We start from the raw sequence: 20214 nt of genomic DNA, 5'->3' as shown, positions 1-20214 counted from the left end.
TAGTTCTCCACTCTCTATTTAAAGGATACTTATTTTCATATCTCTGTCCAACACAGTCGTAGAAAATATCTGCATTTAATGGTGGAGGGATGCCATTTCCAGTACAAGGTGCTCCCATTTGGCTGTCCACAGCACCAAGAGTCTTTTCAAAGTGCCTTTCTGTGATAACAGCACATCTAAGAAAACAGGGTATTTTTGCTTACCCATATTTGGACAATTGGTTGCTAAAAGCTGCTGAACTCAAGGATCTGTTACTTCAGAGCATGTTTACAATCTCCCTCTTTTTGGATCTGAGTCTGCTTCTCAATGTAAAAAAAAATGAAATAAACTCAAAAAAATTGTATAGGTTCTATATTGGACTCAGTAGCATGGAAAGCTTTTCTTCCGGAGAACAGGTTTCTAAAAATTGAGCAAGTGGTTTTGCCAATTCAAACCTGCCAATTTTAGAAAATGAACGTCTTCCTGGGTTTCATGGGTTTGATGGCAGCTATCACTTACATAACTCCTCCCTTTGCTTGTCTCAGAATGAGAGTGATGCAGCATTAGATGTCTCGAGTCTAAACACCCAATCAGGATAGTCTTCAAACATTTGTCACCACGCCACAAGATGTTCTAAATTCACTACAGCAGTGGACAGACAGATTAAATGTTCTCAGAGGTATCCTCTTCAATCCCCCCTTGCCATTGCTCACAATAATGTCAGGTGCAGCCAATAGTGGAAGGGGGGCCCATTTAAGTTGGTTTACACTCTGGGGTCACTGGGCTTTTCAAGAAAAGAGCTTGCATGTAAATGTTTGGAATTAAGCCATTCATTTGGCCCTCAGATCTTTACTTCCTCATACAAAAGGGAAGGTTGTTCAGGTAGCAATGGACAATACAACAACTATGTATTATGTGAACAAACACGGTGGTCCTTGTTCTTTCCATGTATGTGCCAAAACTGTCAGATTATGGAACTGGTGCATTCTTCATGAGATCTATCCAGTGGCCCAGCATTTGGCAGGGGGGTGCCATCCAGAGCTCACCAGTTTGAGTTCTCAAGCCTTGTTACAATTTTCCCACAAAGCGGCAGATGCCACTAATACACTGGGTTTTGGACCTGTCACACCAGCTCAGCAGGCTATTTACAATTTGTACTTATAGACTAAAGAAATATAGATGCTCAGAATCAAAAGGCTGTCTGATGATGATAGCTTTAAAGCATGTATAGTTTTGTACCTCAAGTTCAAAGTGTCCTATTAAAGTTGAAACACTAGCCTTAACTTGTGTAACAGGAAAACAAAAATACAGATCCTGCAAAAACAAAGCACAAATATGAGTTAAAAGCAGAGTATCAGCCCCAGCGTCATGATCCTGCCAATTCAATGGGGATCCGTTATGTTGACCCCTTTGCCAGATGATGGCAGGAGTTTTGAAGGTTTGTGTCAACCATATTTGAACGGAGATTATAGAAATGTCATAGGAGATTAGAAAGATATTCTTGTAAATATATATTTATATGCACAGAGACATAAATTTAGATCCTTTTAACAAACCCACAGATTTTTAAAAGTACCTTGTTGCATGGATGAATGCCTCTAAGTCATTACATTTTACCAGGTAAAGCAAATTAATATTAGAGAGAAATACTAAGTACCAGAAATATTATTTGAGAGACTGAGTTACTCTGAGTTGTATTGTGTATTGGTATTCTGTCAATTTTAAGATTTTTTTTAAAATTATTTTTAAAAGACAGCACACTGAAAATATCACAGCTATTTATGCTTTAAACTACAGTTACATTAGAAAATACATCACCAAAAAGATTAATTTTTTTGTTAAAAAACATACATACATACAAGAGAAAAATACTTAAATTTTGGCACAACATGAACTAAATATGGTTTGTTTAAAGAAATGGATTTCTGCATGCTGTGATCTATTATCTATGTTCTAAAATGCATGGATTAATGGATGGCCAGATTGTTGAATACTTTGTCCTGCAAAGCCTGTGTACTGATAAAGTATTGTAGAGTAGTGGAAACCAATTTTTCAATGTTTTTAGCCCCTTTAAAACAGATATCTAGGTTTTTATAATTGTACTTTTCACTAGAATATCTAAGTGTCTAAATAATAAAAATACTACTTTAGATTTAATAAAGCCTCAATATATCCCACAAACTTCAGTTTTGCTCCAGTATGAAAGTGAGAAGGAATAACTCATCACATGTGGGAGGTGCTTTAGAAATGTCAGAAATGATTATATTTCAGATTCGCAAAGATGTGATGCTGGTAAGGCAAGTGTGCCATCCTACCAAAAAAATGTCAGCACATCTTCCCCAAATGGTAATGCTAAGGACTTTCTTGCTTAGCAGAGATCCATTGATTTTTTGAGCTAATTTTTCCACTATTTCCTAGATCAATTCTTTCTAAATCAAACATTTTAAAAAAAATTCTATAGAAATGACTCTAAAAATATTGGAATCTGGCTGTTACTTTGAAATAACTCACTTTTTTTCTTTAGAATTCTCAGTTGATCATAAAGACAGCGAGAAAAAAGTTTGATATTTATTATGTTTATTTTAAAGATCGTTTTCTTAATGTAACAAATATAAAAAGTTATCGGTGTTTTACAAATTGTCAAAAATGTCCAAAGTACAAAAAAGATACAATACACTAGTTAAATGGAAATGATTGTACAATCTGGCACTGAAGTACTTAATACTGTGGGCATGCACACTGTACACCAGAAAAGCGCATGCATTATTTGCACAAATAAGGAAATAAGACATGATTACTGCATTATCTGATTACAAATTCATTGCTTCTGTCAATTTTCTTTCTTCAGGGATACCATTTACCTGTAAATAAATAAGAATGTATACAATCCATTAATGGTTACAGCTCCTCTTAGAATACAGAACTATATTGTCACCATTATAAATAGGAATTATGTATCCTTTCCCTAAGTCTCAAGAACTCAAAGTATGCATTAGAACTGTCAGCAACTCAAGCCCATGGCCACTCAACTGTCCATGTTTGATGTAAAGTATGACAACTTCAGACTTTTTTTTTTCTCAGATTTTTCCAAACCTTAATCCAAATCTATACATGTCTCTCTGTTTAGAATTCCGGTATTTAGACAGGACTGTCTAAACTTTTAGCTCGTTTGGACTAAGCAAGTATGGTAGATGTGAATAACAACTCTTTTTTGTTATCTGAAATCCACAGAGAGTAATTTAATCCACTCACTTTGAAGATACTTTCCATCTCCTAGACCAAAGAACTTTTTAGTAGAGGGACAGCATTGTCTCCTGCACATATAAACAAACTTGTTTTGTCTGAGCAATTGGCTGAACAAGAAGTAGGACCGAGTAGACTTGTAGGCTCTAAAGTTTGACATTATTTGTATTTTTGAATGCAGTTATTTTTTGTGCATAATTCTACATTTGTAAGTTCAACTTTCATGATAAAGAAATTGCACTACAGTACTTGTATTAAGTGAATTTTAAAATACTATTTTATTTTTACAATTCAAGTATTTATCATAAAAAATAAAGTGAGCACTGTACACTTTGTATTCTGTGTTGAAATTGAAATCAATATATTTTAAAACGTAGAAAACATCCAAAAATATTTAAATGGTATTCTATTATTGTTTAACAGTGTGCTTAATCACAATTAATTTTTTTAATCGCTTGACAGCCCTAGTTTTCTCTCCTCAATTGTTTTTATCTTGGCCCAATCCCACCCTCTGTTGAAAGTACATCAGTGTCAGCAAAAATTAGTCTAGTTGTCATACTTTTAGAAGTCCTCATGAGCTAACACATACAGTGGAAAAATTTTTTAGTGGGTATTCAAATAGTTGGTGAAAAAGGACAGTTCTTCGAGTGATTGCTCAGGTGTATTCCACAGTAGGTGTGCATGCTCACCACGTGCACCAGTGCCGGAAGTTTTTCCCTTAGCAGTACCCGTAGTGGGGGAGCACCACTGCAACCCCTAGAATGGTGCCTTTATATCATGCTATAAGGAGAGCTGTGCACTCCCCCCACCCTCAGTTCCTTCTTGCCGCCAGTGAAGGTAGTCGGAACTTCGTGCTCCAGCTCTGCTGTAGCGCTTCTAGCCTTAGTAGTACAACTCTTCTCATAGATTATTATTCTAGTTAGTTGCCTGCTCGGGGCATGCCCTGTGGCCCAGGCTTCAAGTTGTGCAACTCCTGTCACAGTTCCATGCCCAGGAGCGACCCACACTCTGTGTCTTCGCTGTCTGGTTGAGACTCACGTGAGCGAGCGTTGTAAAATTTGCAGATCGTTCAAACCTCGAACGAAGCGTTAAAGAGAGATACGACTCCGGGCCCTGCTAATGGAGTCGGCATTGGCCCTGGGACGCTGACCTGACTCAGCACCAGGCACCGCATCATTGGTACGGAGCAAGGCTTCATCCACCAGTCGGCACCACTCCCCCGCCAAGAAGCAAGGGAAGACTCAGTGGCGCCGAGAGAAGGACCCGTGCTGGGCAGTCCACGATCCCCCTCGGGAACCAGACCTCTGATTTGCGTTGAGCGGAGTAGTCCGGTCCCGTCTGCATGTGCCTCTCCTGCAGTAAGAATGCCGTCGACGCCGGAGGCAGCACAGGCAGCACGTGACATCCTCGCCCTTCCGGTGCTTGGCGCGCCGCCTGAGACGGACCCCCTATCCCGAGGGAGGCCACCGCTGGGAGCTCACCAACCCTCCCTGGTCCAACATAGCCCTGCTCTGAGGATGAGGTACCTATCCGTTCCGAGGGGCCAACCCGGAGCCCGCACCAGACTTCCACTCCGTTGGCCGATTCGCCTGAGAGGGAGTCTCGAGGGTCCTCCACTACCCACAGAGGTTGCAGGCACCGAGACGAGATGTCGACGCTCCTCTTCCCACCAAAGCTATAGGAGCAGGTCCCGATGCCATCGGCACCGACACTCAGACTCGAGTATTCGCTCCGATAGACATCATGCTCGGAAGGCTCCTCAACCATCATCAGCACCCAGGCGTCATAGTCATGATCACCGGGGGGAATCTAGAAGTGGCACCTCCAGCAGGTACACTTCTTTGTCGTTGAGGTCTAAATCTCAAGGTCGGCACTGACACGGCCGTGGACGCTCCTGACGCTCGTATGGCACTGTGCATTCCTCAGCAGCTTTGGCACCCAGCCGCCTATCCCCGGGCCGCGCCGCCCCCCACGATCAAGCGGCTCCACTCGGTCCCCAAGCGGGTCAGTGGTAAGGTGTGCCTTGGCAAGGGCAGTGGTATCGGTGGGCACCGTGGCCCCAAGTACCTGCACCGGTGAGACCCCATTCAGTGGCTGGAGCATCACAGATACACTCTACGTCCCCGCCTCGGCACCAGGAAAAGTCAACTGGTATCAAACCAGTGGCACCGCACCCAGACTCGGACCTGGGGGTTGAACCACTGGTACCGCCCGACATCTTGGGGGCAGAGCCAGTCCCATCACCGGCACTGGAGGAATCCATAGCGGTGCCACCACCCGCCCTGCAGGAAGATTTCAAGGCTCACCAAGAGCTCCTTAGGCGGGTGGCTTCGAACCTCCAGCTTCAGGCTGAGGAGATGGAGGAATCGTCGGACACCTTGTTCAATGTGTTGTCCTTCTCAGCACCAGGCCATGTGGTCTTGCCTCTCCACGAGGGGGTGGCCAACATATCAACTTTGCTTTGGCAAACCCCGGCCTCCTTGACACCCATTTCTAAAAAGGCAGAGAAAAAGTACTTTGTGCCAGCAAAGGGGCATGAATACTTGTACTCTCACCCGGCACCCAACTCTCTGGTGGTGGAGTCCATAAACCACCGGGAGAGGCATGGTCAACCTGCTCCCACCCCCAAGGATAAAGACGCTAGGAGACTGGATACCTTCGGCAGGAAGGTTTATTCATCAGCCAGCTTCCAGCTCAGGGTGGCAAATCACCAAGCCCTGCTGAGCTGGTATGATTTTAATTTGTGGGGCTCCCTGCCGAAGTTTGAACCCTTTCTCCAGGAAAGGGACAAGAGGGAGTTCAGAGCTTTGGTCGATGAAGGAGTGGCAGTGGCGAAAGCAGCTCTTCAAGCGGCTTCGGACGCGGCAGATACAGCAGCCCGTTCGATGGCCTCAGCCATCTCCATGCATAGGGCCTCATGGCTCTCGCTGTCGGGGCTGTCCGCGGAGTCCCAGTCCCTCATGCAGGACCTGCCCTTCGATGGGAAGGCCCTGTTTGTGGATCAGACAGATGTCAGTCTTTATGGGATGAAAGACTCCTGCACCACCCTGCAAACTCTGGACCTATATGTCCCGCCAGGACAAACCCAGGCCACAAGCCTCGGCCCCTTCAGCTAGAGGCAGATATGAGCCTCTGCCTCAGAGGCCAAGGGAGCAGAGACGCCAGTCCCAGCACCAGTCCTGCTCAGCCCCGTGACCTGGCCCCTCAAAGGGCAAGAGGCAGGGGAAGAGGCACTTTTGACTCTTTGCGGGGGGTCACTAGGCCTGTTGCCAGGCAAGCCCTCCAGTTAATAAAGTTTGTAGTTGGCAACCGCTTATCTGCCTCCAAGTGCAATGGTCCATTATAACATCAGAGCAGTGGGTCCTCAGCACCATTTCCAAGGGCTACATGTCGCAGTTCGCTTCGCCCCCTCTCCACCACCCTTCACCCCCAGGGATCCGGAGCACACCCTCCTTCTAAACCAGGAGGTGATGTGTCTCCTCACACTGGGCGCAGAGGAGAAGGTACCTCGGGAATTCCAGGGCAAAGGGTTTTACTCCCAGTGTTTCCTGATTCCGAAGGCAAAAGGCGGCCTCAGGCCCATCCTCACCCTGCGGAACCTCAACAATTTATGGTCCGTTACAAGTTCCGTATGGTTTCCCCGGCCTCTATTATTCCATCCCTAGACCTAGGAGATTGGTTCGCAGCCCTGGACCTCCAGGATGCGTATTTCCACATCCATATTTTCGAGGGTCACAGGCGCTTCCTCCACTTCCGGGTAGGGCAGGACTCACTACCAGTTTACGGTCCTTCGCTTTGGCCTCTCCATGGCCTCCAGGGTTTTTACCAAATGCATGGTGGTAGTGGCAACCTATCTCAGGAGGAACGGGCTACAAATTTTCCCATACCTGGATGACTGGCTGCTCAAGGGCAAGTCCCGGTCCCAGGTGCAGGCCCAGATGAAATTTCTGCTGGCCACTTGCAAGAGTTTAGGCCTACTGGTGAACGAGGACAAGTCCACGTTAGTGCCAGTTCAGCGCATACACTTCATAGGGGTGCTGCTAGACTCAGTGGTGGCCACAGCCTCTCTCCCCTGGGACAGGTTCGAGACACTCAAAAGTCTCATAGCTTCAGTCACGGCCTTCCCCATGATGATGGCAAGGGTATGCCTTCAAATATTGGGCCACATGGCAGCATGCACCTCTGGGGTCCGACATGCCAGACTCAGAATGAGGCCCCTCCAACTCTGGCTGGCCTCCCAATATTCCCAGGCCAAGGACGACCTGGACAAGGTGGTCACGTTACCTCCCACCATAGTAGTCGCCCTGCAATGGTGGTCCCTCCTGAGCAACATGTTACAAGGGATTCCCTTCTGAAAGACCCCTCCCTCGCTAGTTCTGGTGACAGATGCCTTGGAGCTGGGGTGGGGAGCCCATACAGGGAGCTTCCAAACCCAGGGCAGATGGTCAACCTCAGAATTGTCCCTGCACATAAACATGCATGCATAGCGTTCAACCCACACCTACAGGGAAAGACGGTCGGAGTCCTCATGGACAATATGGCTGTGATGTATTACATAAACAGGCAAGGGGGCACACGTTCCTTGGCCTTGTGCCAGGATGCCCTGGACCTATGGGAATGTTGCATAGCCAACACTATCTCTCTGAGGGCTTTTCACCTGCCTGACACACGACGAACCTACCTAGCCAAATGGTATAGGTTCACTAGGTGAGCGACAGAAAGGGGTACTTCCCCATCATCTGCATTGCTCCAACTCATTTGCGACTACCTCCTGTCCCTTAGGACCCAGGGGCTAGCTCCCACCTTGGTCAGGGTACACTTAGCTGCCATTCCTCTAGTGAGGAATGACGCCTGCACATGCTGGATGTGTATAGGTCGCTGGCCTTTTACCTAGACCAAACCAGGCTATTCCGGAAATCCCCGCAGCTTTTTGTTGCATCTGCTGAACACATGAGGGGGAAACCGGTTTCTACCCAACAAATTTTCCACTGGATCACCTCGTGCATACGCACGTGTTACGACCTGGCAGGGATTCCACAGCCGCCTATCATGAAAGCGCATTCTACAAAAGCTCAGGCCTCGTCAGTCGCCTATGTAGCTCATGTCCCCATTCAGGATATTTGTAGGGCTGCCACGTGGTCCTCTGTCCACACCTTTTCCTCGCACTACATGATCGTCTCCCAAACACGAGATGACGCTGGGTTTGGTAGGGCAGTACTCCGTCCCAGAAACCCACCTCCATCAGATATAGTTTGGAGTCACCTATTGTGGAATACACATGAGCAATCATTCAAAGAAGAAAGGATAGTTCTTCTTCGAGTGATTGCTCCAATGCATTCCAGTTAGGTGTGCGCGCCGTGCGTGCACGGCTTCTCCGGAACTTTTTCCCTAGCAACCCCGGCGGGCCGGCTGGCGCCCCCTGGAGTGGCGCCGCCATGGCGCTAAATATATACCCCAGCCGGCCCGTCCGCTCCTCAGTTCCTTCTTACCGCCCGTGACGGCAGTTGGAACTGTGGAGTGCTTGATAGCTCTTCACGTCCCTAGCTTTCTCTAGTTCATTGTTGTACATAGTTAGCATAGTTAGTTATAGTTGTTAAGTTAGCATAGTTAGTGTTGGTTAGATAGGCTAAAAAAAGGGGGGGGTCCCCCTTTTTTGCCTTAGCCGGTGCGGGCTCATGCCCAAAGCGCCGGGCTTTAAGCCCTGCACGGGGTGCCAGAAACCGATGCCCGTAGGAGACCCGCACGACGCGTGTCTCCGCTGCTTAGGCGAAGGGCACCGAACTGACAAGTGCCAGATCTGTTTGAAATTCAAGCCGCGGACCCGCAAGGATCGAGATAGCCGCTTAAAACAGATCCTCATGGAGGAGTCCCTCCAACCACCGGCACCGCCCGCGCCGCCTCCGCGGCCTCCTCCCGTGCAGGACACACCGCCGGCACCGACTGCGGCACCGCCGGCGAAGAAAGCGGCTGCGAAGACTCGGCACCGCTCGCTCTCGCCCGCCAGGAAACAAAGACTGGCGAAGGCTTTGGCTCAGGCGCGCGTGCAGGACTCCGCCAAGGCGACTCCGCAGCCTGCAGCCCCTGTGGTGCCTCTGCACAAACAGTGCATTGCACCTGTGACTCCGGTGCCGCAAGGGCCGTCGAGTCCGGCGCCGCCTCGCTCCCCGGTGCCGTCCGTGGTCGAGCCTCGGCGGCCGTCGACGCCGGAGACGTTCGCCTCTGCGCGAGAGGTGATACAGCTCATAGAGGCTCCAGGCCTCCGGCCCCCGGCACCGCCAGCGCGGGCTGTCGTCTCCAGAGGAAAACCGGCGGCAATGGTCCGGCCACCCTCCATGGAATCAAGGCGTGGACGTCGGTCACGGTCCCGGTCTCGCTCCCGCACCGTCGACTGCTTGCCGTCCCGCCGATCGCGCTCCCGGCACCGCACCCCATCGCGGCACCGATCGCAGTCTCCTCGTCGGTCGAAGTCCCGGTACCGCTCCGTTTCGCGGTACCGGTCGCACTCCCGACGTCGCACCAGATCGAGGTCGCCACCAGCTAGGCACCGCCGGTCTCAGTCTCGGCACCGTTCCCGGCACCGATACTCCCGCGGTCGCTCCAGGCGTCGCAGTTCGCACTCTCGGTCGAGCTCCCGACACCGGTCGAGCTCCCGGCACCGCGGTGACCATGGTCGGTCTCGGCATCGGAGATCTTACTCCCGGTCGAGCTCCCGGCACCGGACCAGCCCCCGGCACCGGCGCAGCTCCCGGCACCGGTCGAGCTCCCGGCACCGGTCGAGCTCCCGGCACCGGTCGAGCTCCCGGCACCGTGAAGACCGTCGAGCGAGGTCCTTCCCAGCGCCGAGGGGAAGAGCATCCCCCGGCAGTGTGCCCTGGACCCTCTTTGGCACCTCCCTGGCCTTCCCGCCCTGAGTCGGTCGCCTCCGGCGCAGAAGCCTATGGGCTCCCGCCTCCAACGCCACCAGCCCAGCCTAGCGGGGCCCAGCAGTGGGGTTTTTGGGTCCCATGGGCACAATATGAGTCGGACGCTATGCCTGCTCCGCCGAGGCCTCCAGGGGCCCACCGCAGAGTCCCAGAGGCGTCGATATCTCGACCACCGCCATCCCCACCGCCAGCCGTTCCGGTGGTGCCAGAGTGCCCCTCCGAACCCCCAGCCCACCACGCAGTGGACCCCTCTTCGGCTGAGGTCGTTCAGGAGTTATCCTCCTCATCCTCTCCCGATGAGGCGGTGGCCGGTGCGGCATCAAGGGAGCCACCCCCCGTTGATGCGAAGGCGCATCAAGACTTACTCCGCCGTGTGGCGACGGCTATGGACCTCCCTATAGAGGAGGTAAAAGAGGACGAGGACCCCATCACAATCGTGGTGGGGTCAGACGTGCCACTCCGGGTTGCGTTACCTTTTGTGCGCACGGTCCAACGGAACGCCACCACCATTTGGCAAACGCCCGCTTCCGTGCCTCCCACAGCCAGGGGAGTGGAAAGGAAGTACTCAGTCCCTCCCTCGGGCTATGAGTACTTGTACGTGCATCCAACTCCGGACTCCCTGGTGGTACAGTCCGTTAATGATAGGGAGCGTAACGGCCAGCCGGCCGCTGCCCCAAAGGCGAAAGAGGCACGGCGGATGGACCTTCTCGGCCGAAAGGTCTATTCTGCAGGGGGCCTGCAGATGAGGATCGGTAACCAACAGGTCCTCCTGGCCAGATACGTGTTCGACATACTCACGTCCCTGGCCAAGTTCACTGACCTCCTGCCGTCAACATCCCGCCAGGACTTCACCACAATGTTGGAGGAAGGGAGGCGGTCCTCTCGCTCCTCCATTACAGCCGGCCTCGACGCGGCGGACTCAGGGGCACGGACCTTAGCAACAGGGGTCACGATGCGGCGCATCGCCTGGCTCCAATCTTCCACCCTGCCTCCAGAAGTCCAGTTTACTCTCCAGGATTTGCCCTTTGACACCAAGGGGTTGTTTTCGGAGAAGACGGATTCGCGGATCCAGTCGCTCAAGGACGGCCGGGTGGCGATCCGGACACTCGGGATGCATACGCCGGTTACGCAGCGTAGACCTTTCCGCCTGCAGCCCTCCCGCTATCAGTCGCGGTACCGACCCTACCCGGCTCGGCGACCGGCCCAAAATCGCCGTCGCCCGTCGGGCAACCGCCGAAACCGGGGCCAGGCCGCTTCCAAAGCCCCACAGGCGGCAAAGCAACCCTTTTGATGGGACGCACGAGGGCTGCACATCACTCTCCCCTACGGATCCTCCTCGTTTATTTCACAACCGCCTCTCCCGTTTTTTCTTGGAGTGGTCCCGAGTAACGTCGGACGGCTGGGTGCTCAGCACGGTCCACTCGGGATACCGTCTTCAGTTTGTTTCGCCCCCTCCTTCCCACCCACCTTCCCTGTCCCTCTTCAGGGACCCCTCTCACGAGCAAGTCCTCCTACAAGAGGTCCAGACTCTGTTGAGCGTGGGTGCCGTAGAGGAGGTGCCTCCCTCCAGGCGAGGCAGGGGATTTTACTCCAGGTATTTCCTCATCCCCAAGGCAAAAGGCGGGCTACGTCCTATCCTGGACCTTCGCGGGCTGAACAGATACCTACTCAAGCCCAAGTTTCGCATGGTCACCTTGGGGACCATCATTCCCTCCCTGGATCCGGGAGACTGGTTTGCGGCCCTCGACATGAAGGATGCCTACTTCCATGTCGCTATCTACCCCCCTCATCGGCGCTACCTTCGGTTTGTGGCCAACGACGCCCACTACCAATTCGCCGTGTTGCCATTCGGCCTTTCGACCGCCCCCAGAGTATTCACCAAATGCATGGCGGTCGTCGCCGCAGCACTGAGACGGAACCAGATACACGTATACCCGTACCTGGACGACTGGCTGATTCGCGGTCTGTCCAGGCAGCTCGTGGAGACTCAGATAATAGAGGTCCTGGCTCTCTTTCGGCGCCTCGGTCTTCTTGTCAACACCGAGAAGTCAACTTTGATTCCGACGCAGCGAGTCGAATTCATTGGGGCGGTCCTCGACTCCACGATGGCCAGAGCCTGTCTCCCTCGCGCTCGACACCAGACGATGGTCTCCATCATCCGAGACCTCGTCAATTTCCCGACCACGACGGTGCGGTCATGCCTCCGCCTCCTGGGCCACATGGCATCGTGTACATACGTCACCGCGTACGCACGACTTCACCTTCGTCCGTTTCAGTCCTGGCTCGCGACGGTGTACCGCCCGCATCACGACGCCATCGACATGGTGGTCACAGTCAACAGGACGGCTCTCGACTCCCTCCGCTGGTGGCTCGACCCGGAGGTCGTGTGCGCCGGAGTCCCGTTCCACCCTCCTCGGCCATCGGCAACGTTGACCACGGACGCCTCTGCGCTCGGATGGGGGGCTCACCTGGGAGGCCTCCACACTCAAGGCCTCTGGTCAGCAAGCGAGCTCACACTCCACATCAATGTCCGCGAGCTCCGAGCAATCCGTTTTGCATGTCACACCTTTCGGACCAAGCTGCAAGGCCGCTGTGTGACAGTATTCACGGACAACACAACAGCAATGTTCTACGTGAACAAGCAGGGCGGAGCCCGCTCGTCACCCCTCTGCAGGGAAGCGATCCTCCTGTGGGAATTCTGTGTGGCCCACTCCATTCACCTGGAAGCGTCCTTTCTTCCGGGAGTGCAGAACACGCTGGCCGACCATCTCAGCAGGTCGTTTCTCTCCCACGAGTGGTCCCTCCGTCCCGACATCGCTCACACGATCTTCCAGAGGTGGGGGTTTCCCCGGGTCGACCTCTTCGCCTCCAAGGCGAACAGGAAGTGTCTCCAGTTCTGCTCGTTCCGGGGGCACTCGCCGGGCTCTCTGTCGGACGCTTTCCTGTATCCGTGGCAGACTCACCTCCTCTATGCCTTCCCTCCGTTTCCACTCGTGCACAGAGTGCTCCAGAAGCTTCGGAGGGATCGAGCCAACATGATACTCGTGGCTCCAGCCTGGCCGAGGCAGCATTGGTACACCCTGCTGCTCGAGCTCTCCGTTCGGGAGCCCATCACCCTCCCATTGTGGCCGGACCTCATCACGCAGGACTTCGGCAAACTCCACCATCCGAACCTGCAGTCCCTCCATCTTACAGCCTGGTACCTGCGTGGTTGACCCACGCAGAGAGGGGCTGTTCGGCGGCGGTGCAGCAAGTCCTGCTTGAAAGCAGAAAGCCTTCCACTCGTACCACCTACATGGCAAAATGGAAGAGGTTCGCGCTCTGGTGTGACCAGCAAGGGCTCAACCCATTCGTGGTACCTGTCCCTACCATCCTAGATTACCTATGGTACCTTAAGGAACAGGGTCTGGCGGTTTCCTCCTTGCGGGTCCACCTCGCATCACTGTCCGCCTTTCGTCCGTCGGTCGAGGGTCGAACCATCTTTTCCAATCCGATGGTCTCCCGCTTCCTAAAGGGCCTCGACCGCTTGTACCCGCCAGTACGTCGCCCTGCCCCGACCTGGGACTTGAACCTCGTCCTGGCCAGGCTCATGTGTCCGCCATTCGAGCCTATGGCCACGTGTTCTCTCCTCTACCTCTCCTATAAAACGGCATTCCTGGTTGCCATAACATCGGCAAGGAGAGTCTCGGAGCTCCGAGCGTTGACGGTGGGCCCCCCCTACACCGTCTTTCACGCTGATAAGGTGCAGCTTCGTCCTCACCCGGCCTTCCTACCAAAGGTGGTCTCGGCCTTCCACCTTAATCAGGACGTCTTTCTCCCGGTTTTCTTTCCGAAGCCCCATGCTTCGCCCCGGGAGCAACAGCTCCACACTCTCGACGTCCGTCGGGCGCTGGCGTTTTACATCGACCGGACAAGGTCCTTTCGGCGTTCCACCCAACTCTTCGTCGCAGTCGCTGATCGCATGAAGGGCGAGCCGGTCTCTACCCAGCGCATTTCCTCCTGGGTGACTCAATGCATCAGGTCAGGCTACGAGCTGGCTCACGTGACACCATGCCGACTCACCGCTCACTCTACAAGGGCGCACGCCTCGTCAGCCGCCTTCCTGAGCCATGTCCCCATCCAGGACATCTGCAGAGCGGCCACCTGGTCTTCGGTCCACACCTTCGCCTCCCACTACGCGTTGGTGCAGCAATCTAGAGACGATGCAGCCTTCGGCTCTGCGGTATTGCATTCCGCCACGTCTCACTCCGACCCCACCGCCTAGGTAAGGCTTGGGAATCACCTAACTGGAATGCATTGGAGCAATCACTCGAAGAAGAAAGAACGGTTACTCACCTGTAGTAACTGTTGTTCTTCGAGATGAATGGATTGGAGCAACACATCTCGAAGAACAACAGTTACTACAGGTGAGTAACCGTTCTTTACCTGTTCCATAACTGGCGTTCTTCGAGATGTGTGCTCAGGTGTATTCCACATCCTGCCCTCCTTCCCCTCTGTTGGAGTTGTCTGGCAAGCAGGAACTGAGGGTGGGGGGAGTGCCCAGCTCCCCTTATAGTGCGATATAGAGGCGCTACTCTAGGGGTCGCAGGGGTACTCCCCCACTATGGGTACCGCTAACGGAAAAACTTCCGGCACCGGTGCATGTGGCGAGCACGCATACCTACTGTGGAATACACCTGAGCAACACATCTCGAAGAACGCCAGTTACAGAACAGCTAACTGTCCTTTACTAGTCATATTCTCTCCTCCCTCTCATTAAATACTAATTAGTGCTGTCCAGTGAGCCTTTCAAAATCAAGGGCTCAGTTATTTATATTTTGTTGAACAGTTGAAATATTTTTGATAGAAATTAAATTTCTTAACTCTTAAAGCAAAAAGGAAAACTATTTCTGTAACTTTCCTGGCCTGTAAATGTTTTGTATGTGTAAAAATTCCATTTGAAAATAGTGAAATATAGTTACACTAATTTGATAATGATGCTGGGTAAAAATTTCAAGTTCCTAAGTCCTACTGAAAGTCAACAACATACTAAAAATCCATCCTTCTGCTAATGCAGGTGATCGATTTCCAGTTAGAAGATATCTTGCAACTGCCATGTGCCATAATGTCAGGGAAGTACTTGCATTACATCATGGGGTGCAACTTTTCCCTGTACAACCAGACCATAGAAGGAGGTTCAACTGTCATCCAATAAAATGAGTGGAAATGGAAGGAAAGGGACTGACCAATGCAAGAGAAGGGGTTGTTTTTTCCACTATTGTGAGCTTGGCCCAAACAGTGCTTGAACTGGAGATGAAAGAAGTGATGTATGCTCCAACTCACCCACATGCATGGAAAAGTGATGGTATAACTAACCAACCATGCCCCATGCTGAGTGCTGCCTGTCCCAGCCTATAGAGGAAAGTAACCACAGTTGCGGAGGTGTACTTATCTTGTAGGTAGCATTGTGCTGGGTGTAATATATAGCAATTAATGTACACACCACAGACAAGGATTTGAGTCTACTCACTGCTCTGCAAATTCTTTGTGGCCTTACTAATCGCAAACCTTCTCACCCCATGTTCATAAAACAAAAGTATTTTGGAAAAAGTATTCACAAGTAATGCAAAATACACCAATAATTATGTATTAGTTGTATTGTGGTGGTACCCAGAAGCCCGTTGGATTGTGGCACTAGGTGCTGGACAAACACAGATGGATAGGGTCCCCGTCAATGTTCCCTTTAAGCTGCGCATCTGTGGAGCAACCTGGTACCTACCATGCATCTCACATGGCTGGGAGAGCAGCTGGAACTCAGGACCTCAACCTGGCAGAACCCATAGCAGCTTCTTGTGGTGCCAGGGGCCAGCAGGGAGGAGGAGTAGGAAGAGGAGCAGTGGTGAGCAGGGTCTCTGACAGGAGCATGGCTGGCACGTGGGTCCCACTCTGCCCTCTAGCTGAAACTCTCAGCAGCTCCTCTCAAGGCTGCAGGAAGCCATGAGCTGGCAGGGAGGGATAAGGAGGCGGGGGATTAGGGAGTGTGGCATAGCCCAGGGGTGCTGTTTAGGTAGGGTGTGGAAGGGAGGATGGGAAGCCTGTTCACGGCCCTGTCTTGGGCCACAGACGCTGGTTCGTTCCAGTACTGAAATGAGCCCCTGGCAGCCTCGCCTGGTAAAGAGCTGTGGTGCGCTGGAGGGGGAAGGGCTGTGCCACTGCTGCTGAGGTAGAGGTGTGTGTGTTTCATGTACTCTGGGCTGTGATGACAACTCCCTCCCAAGGTCCCTGGAAGTGTGGCAAGGGGCAGGGGGCAGAGAAGCAAAGACTCTAAATCCCTTCCTCCAAAGAAGCCTCAAGCTAGCAGGGAGGGGTAAGAAGCATGGTAGGGGAGGCAGGGGCACTCTAAAAGCTTGATTCTCCTGGGTTTCTTTGTGTGTTTTTTAACACTCAAACTTTTGAAAGCTAATAGGTACTGAAACCACTTGTATGTATGCCTGTGTCCCCCATATGTATGTGTATTATTGAAGTGTCACTAAAAATACCTTCCACTTTTCAATGCAATATGATGTCTGAAGATTTTAATTTTTTTTAAATGTAAGCTTGCCCAAGGACAAAAATACAGTGCTGAGTGAAGTTTGTTGCTCACTGAGAACAAAGAAAACGTAGAGGGAATGTTGGGCTCTATGCTGAAGAACCTACCTAAAGCCCCTTTTTACAAACTGTGTAGAAAATGGGGGTATTTAATCTCTGGGGCACCTCTAACTGCTACAAAGAACATTTTTGTACAGTTCATTTTGGTTTATATAAACTGGCTACCTCTCCAACAATGCAACAACCTGAAAGTTGGTATAAAGTGAGCTGAGCTCACGGTTATGGGAAAAGTAATCTCTTTTAGGTGAAAGAGACAAAAGTTGGTCCAATAAAAGATATTACCTCACCCACCTTGTCTCTCTAATATCCTGGGATCAACATAGCTATGACAATGCAAAGTTACGGAAAATACATTTTGAAAGGGTTTTTACACTTTTTCTAGAACATTATTTACTGTTGGGTAGAGATGGGGTAGTTTTACTAAAAATAGTGTATTACAGAAAAAAAGATAAACGGGTAGGATTAACCATAAGGAGGCTTGCACAATGTATTTTTATATCTGTTTTTGTTATGAGGTAGGGGGCAAATGTGCTGCTTTGTATTTCATGCCTTTGTTTGCACTGAGCATGTATTTAAAGTCCTGTGCTTCCCTTGTTGTTTTTGTTTTTGTTTTGTTTGTTCAGTGCAGGGCTGACTGAAATCCCAATGGGAAAAAGTCATGATCCCAGAAATCTGCTGGGCCTAGTTACAGCTCCGTGTAGCAGGGAGGAGATGCCTCTTACAATTTCCTGGTTCTCCGGGTAGATATGCACTGATGCCAAGTAGTGTAATCCTTGCGGTGTGTTCTAACCTATGCCACCTGGCAACAATCCCTAAGGGACCATACAAAAGCTGGGGATAGCTGAAGTGCACTGAGCTCTGCCCTGCTCCCCAGTGTGGCCTCTATGGTGGGGCTGGATGGAGGATGTGGCAGAGGAGCTAGGTACATGAGCTGACAGTTCTTCCACAATAGGAAAACTTGTAGCTAGCCTGATGGGGCTATTTCCCTAAAAGGGACAGGATGGAACACACCAGAACATCTGGCCCAAATAGACAGTCATGTGAGAGCTAACTTTGGGGATGTCAGAACAAGCACTTCTTATCTGAGGGAAAGGGAAAGAAGGGTCATATAACAGCTAGTCAACAACCTCAAACCTGAATTGCAAAATGAAACACCTTTCTGATCAGATAAGCTAGGCCACATGATGGCAGATTACATTCCCATTATATTGTCCTCTTCTGCCGCTGATTCTCTTTTGTTTCCATTCAAATGAGCAAAAACTGGGATTTTCACCACCATTCACATTTATTAACAATTTACTAATATTTCACAGAAATTTTACCCCAATTGCCAGAGATCTAAATTATGAGGCAGAAGTTGCCAAGTAGAGTGCTATGAGCTTCTAGGTGCAGAGGACATGGATGCTTCAGGTAGTCCAATTTCTCCTTGAACACTGACATCCTCAGTAAGAATAGCAACTTCAGTAACTATTTCTATTCCTTCTATTTGCTGTAGCCAGCACTTCCGTAATTCCAAAACAGTTTATGGAAAGAATATCTGCCACTAAGTTTCAGTGAAATGGCAACACTGTATTGTTTCTAGTAACACAAATATTGAACAAGGGGGACATATTTTCAAATGCTCTCAAAAAGAACAGTGAATGCTCTGCAAGTGTTTTCTGTCTAGAATTATGCACTTCAATCTGACCTTGTCTAAAACTTGGTTTCTTTTGAGTGGAAAATAATCTTTTTTTAAGGCTGAATTGTGTTTGGTTTTTTTACAACTGACCAAACCACACTTTTCTCTGTGGGATGAGCTTCACTAAATTTAAACCATAAGCCTCAGGACAGAGAACCACTGTGCCACCTACCACTTTCTTAAAATTATCTGAAAACATAATTAAAACCATTTAATGATATTGTGCAGAATTATCAAATTTTATACATGTGTTTTTAATTCTTAGATAACTAAAAAACACAAGGGCATAAACATCTATTATATACTTGCCTCAAATCTTTGAAATGTTGTCATACGAAATTCTCCTTTAATCCACGAAAGCAGTAATGATGAAGAAGAAGGATTTTGAATGAAAACACCAAACGAGGGTTTCTTACATATAAGACAAACCTTTGTCTAAGAGGTGTACACACATCATGATACGTATAACTCTTGTTTCTGCTGTTGTGGATATTTTCCTTCCCATGAGCAATCTCAGACTTGGTTATCCCTAGCATACCCACTGAATAACCCACCCATTTTGGCCACTGTATTTTCCTGGTATGATTCTTATCCTCTTTCCTACAAATGTAGATTTCTTTCTCAAATCAGAGATGCAAATTGAAGATAAGCAGCTGATGCCTCACATTTTTGCGCTCTAGGCAGATGGAATTCATTCACTAAGACCAATGGAAATCTACACCATGGATTTAATTGTTCTGCATAGAAATTCCCCGATCTCCATTGGTTATATCTGGTAAAAGCAAGATTAAAGTGCTACTTTATCACTCACTGTCCTTGACAGTAGCGAGAAGAAATTAGATGTGGCTAGCTGTTGGGGTGAGAGAGGCTAGTCTATGTAAGAAGATCTCTGTTTTAACTTCACTGGATCTGTGTTACTAGTCCCACTTGCATTGTAACCTTTCTGCCTACTCTCAAGATGCCCCCTGCCAAACATTTCCAGTGATTTCTCCATGAAAACTGGAACTATAATTTTGCAACATCTTATAACATTTCAAAATTGTTTCCACAGGCCAAAGGTTGAGTAAGTATTGGGTGCTGATTGCTCCCCATTATCACCTGATCTTTCAGCATTTTTTTTAATACTGACCTGCAGTTTGCTGCTGTGGAATCTGAGTCTGATGTGGCAGGTTCCTAAAAATAACAATTTAACATCTTTAAAACATCTATATATAATGTACAGTGCACATCTATGAATACAGTCATGGTATTTAAACTGTACATGCTTCATCCTTCTATGAGGCAATAACCTAGTTTTCCCCAAGTGGATAAACCAAGTGGCCAAAAGGCTAAGCAGTTCAACATGAGCAAGGAACTAGATTATTGCTAAAGCATAGTAGTATGATTCTCATGTTCAAATAATAAATTACTAAGTGAAAAATGTAGCACAACAGAAGGAAGGTGAAGCAAGCTTAATTCTAAAAATGTAGATACTTGAAATACAGAAATGTAAAGATAGACCAGTATAACTATAAAGGTAAATTTCTTATTTTGGAAGAAAAGAGAAACACTTTTTGGATTTTTTTTAAGTGGCTATTTGAGGAGGTTTTGAATGTTAGAAGTAGTAGGGCTGTCAATTAATCACAGTTAACTCATGCAATTAACTCAAAAAAAAGAATCACAGTTTTAATCGCATTGTTAAGAAATAGAATACCATATGAAATGTATTAAATATTTTTGGATGTTTTTCTATATTTTCAAATATATTGATTTCAATTACAACAC

At 49.4% G+C, this 20214-nt stretch overlaps 1 protein-coding gene across 9 annotated transcripts in view; it reads right to left on the bottom strand.

Annotated features, from left to right (window-relative positions):
• SGCE (sarcoglycan epsilon) overlaps positions 1-20214 on the bottom strand; it is a 107398-nt gene that overhangs the window by 24023 nt on the left and 63161 nt on the right. For 6 of the 9 annotated variants that reach the window (XM_045008211.1, XM_045008216.1, XM_045008214.1 and 3 more), the window contains 3 exons: positions 19580-19623; positions 18760-18794; positions 2555-2840 (listed from right to left, as the gene is read on the bottom strand). In XM_045008211.1, coding sequence (XP_044864146.1) covers positions 2790-2840; positions 18760-18794; positions 19580-19623 — 130 coding nt within the window. In that variant the 3' untranslated portion in view covers positions 2555-2789. Of the gene's footprint in view, positions 1-2554; positions 2841-18759; positions 18795-19579; positions 19624-20214 lie in introns of those variants that run through there. The other 3 variants (XR_006577564.1, XR_006577566.1, XM_045008213.1) reach the window with 2 other exon arrangements.

Source organism: Mauremys mutica, chromosome 2, assembly GCF_020497125.1.
Source record: "Mauremys mutica isolate MM-2020 ecotype Southern chromosome 2, ASM2049712v1, whole genome shotgun sequence".
NCBI classification, from domain to species: Eukaryota; Metazoa; Chordata; order Testudines; family Geoemydidae; genus Mauremys; species Mauremys mutica.
This window is presented reverse-complemented; position numbering and strand designations above follow the sequence as displayed.